We start from the raw sequence: 10182 nt of genomic DNA, 5'->3' as shown, positions 1-10182 counted from the left end.
TCATTGCAGGTTTCGGGATTCAGACGACGCCGCGGGATACAGATCCGGAGAGAGAAGGTCGAGACAACACTCTGTATCAAATTGCAGAGCAGAAGACTGGGACAGGGGCGCTGGGCACCCTGGTCCCTGGGACAGAGGCGCTGGGCGCCCTGGTCCTCCAGACAGACAGCTTTCAGACAGCTTCCCGACAGTGTTTCAGAGTGCAGAACAGCAGTTTCCGGTGCAGTTTTCAGCACAGTGGCGCCCGCGCCCCCGTCCCGAACATTTTCAGTCCGATTTTGACTCCGGGTACACATCTGCATTCTTATTTCATCCTTGTACTTACAGCTGTTCATTGTTTAATCTCAATTCTGCAATCTTGTTATTAGTTCATACTTGCATTTTGGGATTAGGGTTTGAACTTGCATTACTTGATCTTACAATTTCAACAAGGGAATAGAAATCCTAATAGATATCCCGTGGCTCTCTCTTTCACAAAAAGAAGTAGCCAATTGTGCGATATCTCTAGGCTCTTTCGTATTCCGTAATGTGTGTCAAAAGGTAGGATTAGGGCATGATTAACCTAGTCTCGCTTTTTCCCCCACACATTTTGGTGAACCCGACGTGAATCTATCATTGCTTCCTCTTGCATTGCATTTGTTAGATCTAGATCTAGATTTAGTGTGTTTTCATTTCATTTTCATTAAAAAGAAAAAGAAAAAGAAAAAGTGTGTGTCTCTTTGCATTGGGTGTTTAAGTTTTGTGCAATCTTTTCAAAATGTCAGATTTTTATTTACAAAATGTTCATGCTTTCGATGATTATTATGAGTATAGCCAAGATGAATTAGATGAAGCTTTAGATGAGTTTTTGAACCCTAAGGATGCTAAACCTTCATTTTACCAAAAACTCATAAACCTTGTTACTATGCCATTTAGGTGTGATGAGAAAGATAAGTCGAATGATTCCTCTCAAGGATACATTCCTATCCAATCTTCCACTAAATCTAGTAACATGGTTGTTTTCAACAATCCCCTCTATGAGGAGATGTCTCCTTTTGAATCAAAAGATAAACCTTTCAAATCTTTCCTCTCTTCATACTAAATGATAAACAAATCTTTCCTCTCTTCAATGATGATGATACAATTGTTCCACCTTGTTAACACATTTTTTATCATAACTTATTTGTTCATAATTTTTCCTAGAGTAGCCATTTTATTAATGAAATCGTTTAACCTTACATATTAATCACTCACATTTCAGCTTCCTACATTTTTTATTTTTTGAAATTCCATTTTCAAGGTTTGTATCTTGACAACCATGATCTGGTCACTGCGTTCATAAAATTCTTTTATAATCTTTCAATCATTCTTAGATATTTATTTTATATTCTTTCAAGCAGTCTTAGCTATATATGTATCTAAAATTGATGGAAATAAGCTCTTATCAGGAGCTATTAGAATGTGCAATAAATCTTGTAGATTAGTATTCTTTGCCTCCTTAATCATTTTATCATTGGCTATATGTTATTCCAATCAACTGGCTCTTAATACGTAATTAGTTTTTTGCATAATGAAATTTTAATAAAATCACTTAATTTGCTGCCAAATGAGGACTTTTAAATACAATCCTAGATAATATTGGTAGATTTATACTTAGAAAATAAAAAAAGACAAATTTTTTAATACACATATTTTACAAAAAGGAAATATTAATTTTCTTTGCAAACACCGATTAGACAAGAAGAATAGAGGTGCATCAAAATGTCATTCAATACATTATTTTTCATGACATAAATAAATCAAATGAGTTTAAAAAATCAATAGGAAACCATGCCAAAAATAGAAAACAATACTAAAAAATATATTTTATTACATTATATACACGAAAGCATGCTAGAGAGTTTTATGGAAACAAGCTAAACTATAAAATAATTCAGGAATTGTAGAATGGCATTGTATGGCACTCAACCCTATTGGAATTATTGGTTTCCAACACATTCTTTGTAAAGTTCTTCTCTCATATCTCCTTTGTACTCCTTTATATATTATTTTTGTTCCCAAGAATCAATTTTTTTATCACTAACTATTCTCTATATCTTTCTTTTACACCTTTTCCTATCTTCATTCGATATCAATCCTTCTATCATATAATGGGCACTTATTTTATCTCATCTCCTTTCCTATCTAAAACAAATGGTAATGCCAATAATTTCTCTCCAATAATTTTCAAAAAATAAGCCTTCATTGAAGTTAAAGTTTGCTAGAAATGAATCATTGACGAGGCATGCAAGACTAGTTTTTAAAATTCATTGAAATCACTTATACTCAAACTATTATACCATATAATGTTTATTAAATTAATATGAAACTAATGATAACCCATGATGAAAGTGAGTAAATGATTATAAAATTAAATATTCCTAGTTTCCCATGGTAGTCAAACCTAAAACATAGCTAGGTTGTGTTGTTAGGGCACAAATAGTTTTAAAAAAAATGAAGTATATATGACTGTTTGTATCACAAAATTATGACCAATCAATTTTTGACATGTGTACCATCATTATTTGTCATGTAATGAGATTATATAAATCCCTAACGTTATGGATTTCTATAATTCTCTTTTGATGATGATAGTTCTCATGGGATTGTCATGGATCTCTTAAGACTTTCATAAGTATATTAAGTTTTTAATAGGCCTCTTGTGTCTATCATAGATATCTTAGAGCTATCATATTCCTCTTATTCAAAGGATTACAATTGTTATATAAGAAAGGAATGGTATATGGATTGCCACCAATAGAGCCACTTAATACAACATGTGAGAGTTTCATATTGGAAAATAAACATAGAAACAAATTTCTAGTTAAGGGGTCTTATAGAGAAAAACATCCACTTGAGATAGTGCATCTAGATCTTTGTGACCAATGCAAACACCATCCATAAGTGGAAGAATTTATTTCTTGACATTTATTGACCATTTTAGTAGGAAAGTATGGGTTTATTTTTTGAAATATAAATAAAATGTATTTCCTAATTTTAAAGAGTTCAATGCAAAATATGAAAAATAAAGCGGTTACTATATCAAAACATTGAGAAGTAATTAAGGTGGTGAATACATCTCAAGTGATTTTTAGAATTTTTGCAAAGAAATTGGCATAAGAAAATAATTTACAACAAGGTACACTCAAAAAAATGGAATAGCGAAGAGAAAGAATATAACAATTATGGAAATGACACGAAATATGGTAAAAGAAAAACATCTACCAAATGAGCATTGGGATGAATCAGTTGCATGTTTGGTATACATATTAAATAGATGTCCAACAAAAGTAGTGGTAAATAAAACACCATAAGAAGCTTGGAGCAAAAGGAACCATAATGTAGAGCATATGAGAGTTTTTGGGTGTGTGGCATACTTATTGATACCTCAAGAGTTTAGAAAGAAACTATATGATAGAGGAGAGAAGTGCATATTTGTGGGATACATTGAACAATCCAAGGCATATAAGATATACAATCCTATAAAAGAGAAGCTGATAATAAGCCATGATGTTGAATTTGTTGCTACAGTTTAAGAAGAATCATGGGATGGAAGCATAGATAAACCAACTATAATTGCAGCTACTGCTCCACAAGAGAATGAAACTCAAGTTGTGAATCCATCTACACAAACAAATGTTCCTACAACACCTACAAGGGCACATACCATTCCAATTCCTACTACTCCAGCAAGTAATAATAGTAGTGAGTCTTCTAATCCAACATTTGCATCACTAAGATAAAGGTCCATAAACACTTCAAAGAAGAAATGAAGTCTAAGGGAGATATATGATGAAATACAAGAGGCCAAAAATGATGATTTACGCTCTAATTTTGCATTCTTAACACAAGATGATCCAATTTATTTCGAAGATGCCATTAAAGATGACAAATATATTACAACCACGAATAAAGAAATTTGGTCAATAGAAAAGAATCAAAGTTGGGATCTAGTAGAGCTTCCTAAAGGAAAGGAAGTGATTGAAGTTAAATGGGTTTACAACACAAAGTATAATGCTAATGGGAAAGTACAAAAAAAAAAGGCAAGGCTATTAGCTAAAGGCTTCACACAACAGCCAAGCATAGACTACATTGAAACTTTTGCACCTGTGGCAAGATCAGATGCCATTAGAATGGTCTTATCTATATCAGCTCAAAATAATTGGAAGGTTTACAAAATGGACGTTAAATCAACATTCTTGAATGGCATTTTTGAAAGAAGAAGTGTATATAAATCAACCACCCGATTATGAAGTTTTGGGAGATAACATAAAGTGGACAAACTTAAAAAGACACTGTATGGCTTGAAGCAAGCTCCTAGAGCTGGTACAGTATGATGGATTCTTATTTTGTGAACAATGGGTTTAGCAAGTGTGGCAATGAACCAACTTTGTATGTCAAAGTGAATGATGAAAGAGATATATTGATAGTTGTTTGCATGTAGATGATTTGATACTCACAAGTAACATGTCAATTAACTCATTCAAGGCAGCCATGGAAAGAGAATTTGATGAGGCTCATGAGATAGTTTCTTGGGATAGAGGTAAGTAAAAATGATCAAGGCATTTTTATATGTCAATATAAATAGAGATATACTAATGATTTACTGAAGAGATTTAAGATGACAAATGTGAAACCAACCCCTAAACCAGTTGCATTGGGTTTAAAACTTAGCATCGATGAGAAAAGTTTGTGTATTGATTCAACCTTATTCAATAGAATAGTTGGCAGCACCATGAATTTAACCGTCATAAGACTAGATATCATGTATGGGGTTAGTCTCATTTCTCGATTCTTATGGACAAACCAATGGAATCATGTTGGAAAGTTGGAAAAAGAGTTTTAAGGTATATAGCTGGAATAAAGAGCTTTGGAATTTTGTATACATCTTCCAATGATTACAGATTGATTGGATATATGGATAGTGACTGGGGAGGTAGCATGGATGATAGAAAAAGCAATTCAAGATATATCTTTCATCTAGGATCGGGTGCTATCTCTTGAGCATCAAAGAAACAACCAATTGTGACACTCTCGTCAACTGAAGCGGAATATGTTGCAGCCACATCAGAAGCTTGTCGAGCAGTATGGATGAGAAGAGTACTTTCAGATTTGAGGCATCCACAAGAAGAACCTACAAAAAATTATTGTCATAATAATTAAGCAATTTCTTTATCAAAAAATCAGCTCTATCATAAACGAAGCAAGCATATTGATACAAGATATCATTATATTCTGGAATTGATGAACAATGTTGACATATATATTTGGTTTTGTAGGTCAGAAGAACAACTAGAAGATATTTTCACAAAGCCGCTTGCAAAGAATGTTTTTGAGCATCGTTGGGAAGAAATTGGTATTGCGAATATATACGACAGTGAAGATTAAGGGGGATTGTTGGCATATGTGGACTTCCACCTATGCACATTTAATTTCCCTTGCTGCATTTTGTTCATCTACTCCAACCAAGACATTTATTTCTTCTTTTACACTCTTCGATGAACCTAGAATTGTCCATTTTTTGGTGCGTTTTCTAGAAGCTTCTCCTATAGCCTTGGATAAAACTTTGTTTTGAAAGGGAATGCAATGAAATTTTTTGAACAAGACAGGAATACTCTGTTCTTATGAATGTATAATGAAAAAGAGAGCACTGACAACTTTGCTTTGGCAAAGGGCATTAATATAAACCGTCACTTGTTTTTTTATGTTTTGTTATTTCTTACTGTTTGCGGCAATTTAGCTTTCTTTCTACCCTTCAAAGAATGTTTCTAATCGACAGAGTTTGATTGATGAGTCAAATCAAGAAATTTTTTCCCAAGTAAACAGTTTCTTTCCCATACCATGAATTTGTTAAATCCAATTCTTTTAATTTTGAGAACAAATGGATGCTTCCCAAAAAAAAGTTGTCTTGTTTTTATATATCAATCAATAATTCTCTCAGGAGAACTTTTTAATAATGTGAAAAAATTGCGAAATAAATTTAATTATTTTTAAATTAAGATTTGCCATGCAAATGAGTGTACTCGAACATTTAAGTTTAACTAAAAAAATTTAGGTACATTCCCGTTCCCATTATCTTTGGAAAAGAAATGACAAGAAAAATATTAAAGCCAATGGCTTTTTCCATCAGCGGAGATCCAACTTGTTAATTGCTAACTGTTCTGAAGACTACATTACTTTTCAGGGAATTAAGAAAGAGGTTACTGCATTAGAGACAGCTTCACAGCTCTGTTATATCATTGGCCATTGTTGCCCAGACAACGTGAAGGAATCGAATTTCCACCCTGTACGTTTTGGGCATTACAAGAGGCTTGCGCCCCTGAGCCAGTTACCAAATCTATTTTCTCCATTTTTATGCCCGTGCAAGATCCGCTTTGGCTGCACGACAATGTGATTCCGTCTTCTGTTGCTGATGTGCCCCTGATATTACTGTATTCTACATTACTGATTTTCACAGCAGAACCCTACATCAAATGAAAAGGTGAACTCCGAATCAGATCTCAGTTGTATTGAAAGCAAAAACTGAGTTTAATTAAGGATTTAGATCAGATGTCTACCTGAGACTTGCAACCAGACCCAGTGTCCCCTGTGTCGCAGTAGAATTGGTTAATTATTATTGGGTTGCTTACGTCTTCCATCTGGACATTGTCATATGTTATATCACTTGCCACGCCAGAACCCCCCTGTTATATCATAGACAGTTTGTCAATGAACATTTCAAATAGTGTAACCTATTGAAAATCCCATGAAAATAAAAATAAACAATGATTCTTGTAGTTCTCCTTTATTGCAATTCTATATTTCATCTATCCTCAGCATACAGAAGTTTTTTTTTTTTATGTTATTTTTAAAACAGCAATGATTTAATTTGAGATTATTGAAATAATTATTAGACCGGCCATGTCTTGATTCTTAATCCATTCGTTGTTGATGTCAACTTGGCGCCGTTCACGTGAATCGAATGGACATCTGCTTTCGTGTTTCCTCTTCCAAGACTTCCAATGCTGCAAAATTATACAAATAATATAAAGAATTTCTCATGCCTAACATATTTAGACAGACATAAATTATTATTAGCTGTTAAGGGATTTGTGTTTATTTAGAGCGTTAATCACCTTATTCCATGGCCTGGACCGCATGTGATATCATTGATGTTAATATTTGAAGACCCATCACCTATCCCCACACAGTCATCTCCTGCAGTCATCAAACTTCCATGTACTCATATTTCTCTATTCACATATAATCTCTGCTATTTAATATTATATTTAAGAATAAAAGAAAAAATCTGAGATCATAATTAATCTATGATATGAATTTTTTTAATTATAATAGTCGCATCCATTTTCTTTTATCAGTTTTTTAACTTGTAATCAAATAAAATCATTGATGTATCATAGAGTGTACTTTGGTAATCAAAGAATGTTACTGATGAATCATGAAATATAATCCAAACTATTTATGATCCAAAATATTTATCACTAAGACAATTCACCCTTGGAAATTCAAACAGTTTATTTGAAACAAAATCTGAAAATGAAAATATTTGCCACTTCCTCATTCCTTTACCTGTTCCAATAGTGGAATCTTTTATGACTATGTTTGTGGATTGGAACGTATCAATTCCATCAGTGTTTGGGCTGCTTTCTGGTGCCTGAATGGTAATACCCACGATCTGGACACTGTCACAATTTGTCAATGTGACATGAAATTGAGGACTGTTTGTCACCTTCAGTCCACTCAGTGCACTCCCTTTCACATCATTGAATTGAATGGCCTGTGGAAAAAAGAAAGTCATATGATATGCATCTATAATTTTAGCGCATGTAAGTAGTTTTTTCCCATGCTTTACGGACCTATTTTTATTCATGCTTTATGGAAGATACTCGCTGCTTTCTGTTTTATTCCTGTGTATTGAAAAACAGCTGTTGCTTGCTTTATTGTAAGTTAATTAAAAAAATAACTCCGTTTTTACAGGCTTTATTTATTTTTCCTCATTCATCTGCAAATTCTGTTTGAAAATTCAAACTAGAACCTTACTGGGCTGGTTTAGGTAAAATTTTACATATATTAAGGTTCTAGTTTAGGTAGTATTTTACATATATTCTGTATCAGAAACTAGAAACACACAAGAGAAGTTCAGCAGTGTAAATGGTTACTAACCGTTGGTCTACTTTTATGTTTACCCCACCAATTACTTCCTTTTCCGTCAATAGTGCCCTTCCCTGTCAATGTAAATTGTTGAAGATGCTCGAACAACAACCACACATATGTGCTCTTCCAGCTGCTCGGATTTTCTGGGGCAACAATAGTTCCATCGACCTAGTAAAATAAAAATTAAAAAATTGTCAGGAGTTACTACGATATTCTCGAATCACTGCACAAAATTACAGAATGAGGATCAAACATAGAATTAATCTAGAGTTTGGTAAACTTTGAAGAAGGATTACTATTCTTACTACAAATACAAATAGCATAGAACTATACAATTTTTCGACAAAATGAGATGTATTAAATCCATTGGTTTTGAATCCTTTAGGGTTATGTTCAAATTTTACACCTGAAATGTGAAACCAGGCTGACACGGTCCCTGGAATTTTAGATTGTTGACCAGAAAAGTCTTGCCACCTGGCACATTCAAAGTTGCAGACGACGCTTTACAAGCATCATTCCATGCACGAGTAAACGCCTGAAAACCATTAGAATTTTAATAAGACATAAGATTTTGGAGTCCTTAATAATAAGATGTAAACTTTCTGTTACTCAAGATAGAAACTGTTAAAGTGGCAGTAAATAAGATCTTAATGTTAGGAACAAGAGGATAAATGATAAGAGGACCTCAGTATCGTCGTGCTCTCCATCACCCACTGCACCATAATTTTGTACGCCAAAACTTCTTCCATTACTACCCTGAGTAGAGGCCAGAGATATTGTAGAAGCCCTAAGATATCTGTTACTGGATGTGATTAACTGGGCTTCAACTGCCATGATGACCAAATATAAGGCCACCAAGACCAAATTTTTCACATGAAGATTTTGACCTGGTCGAGCCATTGATCTCATTAGAATTAGAGCCTAACTAAGATTCAGTCAAATGTGAATTAGGGAAAGAGACCTAAGGTATGAGTGAAGGAGATGAGTGAGCGTTAAATAATGCCCGTTTATACTATATTAGGAACTATTCTGATTACTACCAAGTTGCTACCTGCAAGGAAAGGGATAACTTAGATCTTGGTTTGATTTACATCACAAGTCGTGAGTCTTTGTTAGGTCTACCGTGTGTGGTAACAGCACTCTTTCAGCACATGAATGGCTTTGGAATGCTTGTGTATTCATCGTCTTAGATTCTTTAAATGCAAACCACGTATCAAATAACAGACTACCGCAGAAATCGAAATGCAAACCCAATTGAACTATACCAGATCATTTGCTTTTTCCTATTTCAGCTTACCTATCAAATAATGGACTACCACAGAAATCGAAATGGAAGCCCAATCGAACAATACCAGATCATTGGATTTTTCCTATTTCAGCTTCCCTATCAAATGACGGACTACCACAGAAATCGAAATGCAAACGCAATCGAACAATAGCAATCATTTGATTTTTCCTATTCTCCGTTCAATATTTATTTACTTAAAATAGATATTCAGAACATAAAAGAATATTGAAACAAGTGCCATATAACAGTGAGTAATATTGTAATAAAAATATTTGTAGTGATTTTTAATTATTATAATTTTCAATCAATGTTATTATAAAATTATATTATTTTAATTATATTTATGTAATATTAATTATAACTCTTACTTTTATTTTACTTTTATGAATAGTATGTGAGTATCTATATTAGATTAAAATTATCTAAAGGCATACCTCATTTAAAAAACTTTAGGAAACAAATCTTTGTGCTTACTTGTTTGGTGGAACCATTCATGCCAGATGTCAAAGTAGCAACTACTAGCATGGAGCTACTCATGGCCATTTTTAAACCTAAAAAGTTTTGCACTGTTTGTTGTATGACACAAAACAAATGCCAAAAATTAGAAGACAAAGGAAAAATCATATAACCCTAATAGACTAGCTATAACTTTTTCTTCAACAAAATAATATAAATAATTATATTATAAAAAATATTAATATTATAGGAATGATATATTTTTC

The 10182-nt window shown here is 33.2% G+C and overlaps 1 protein-coding gene across 1 annotated transcript; it reads right to left on the bottom strand.

Moving 5' to 3' along the window:
• Positions 1-6254: 6254 nt before the first annotated feature.
• Positions 6255-9081, bottom strand: LOC131070528 (polygalacturonase-like). Its single transcript, XM_059216001.1, has 8 exons — positions 8857-9081; positions 8579-8707; positions 8182-8340; positions 7588-7795; positions 7134-7215; positions 6914-7022; positions 6576-6701; positions 6255-6482 (listed from the first exon to the last, which is right to left on the bottom strand). The coding sequence occupies exons 1-8, from the start codon at positions 9079-9081 to the stop codon at positions 6255-6257; spliced, it is 1266 nt and encodes a 421-aa protein (XP_059071984.1).
• Positions 9082-10182: the final 1101 nt, after the last annotated feature.

The sequence above is a fragment of the Cryptomeria japonica genome, unplaced genomic scaffold, assembly GCF_030272615.1.
Source record: "Cryptomeria japonica unplaced genomic scaffold, Sugi_1.0 HiC_scaffold_467, whole genome shotgun sequence".
Taxonomy (NCBI): Eukaryota; Viridiplantae; Streptophyta; class Pinopsida; order Cupressales; family Cupressaceae; genus Cryptomeria; species Cryptomeria japonica.
The sequence above is the reverse complement of the archived record's forward strand: the minus strand, read 5'-3'. Positions and strand labels throughout refer to the sequence as shown.

Bases quoted from the DNA above. Each gene is read 5' to 3' on its own strand.
- LOC131070528 (XM_059216001.1), bottom strand. From the start codon at position 9,081: ATGAGATCAATGGCTCGACCAGGTCAAAATCTTCATGTGAAAAATTTG. The intron at 7,796-8,181 runs GTTAGTAACCAT...TTTTTTCCACAG, and splicing joins AACATAAAAGTAGACCAACG to GCCATTCAATTCAATGATGT. The intron at 7,216-7,587 runs GTAAAGGAATGA...TGATGACTGCAG, and splicing joins AGATTCCACTATTGGAACAG to GAGATGACTGTGTGGGGATA.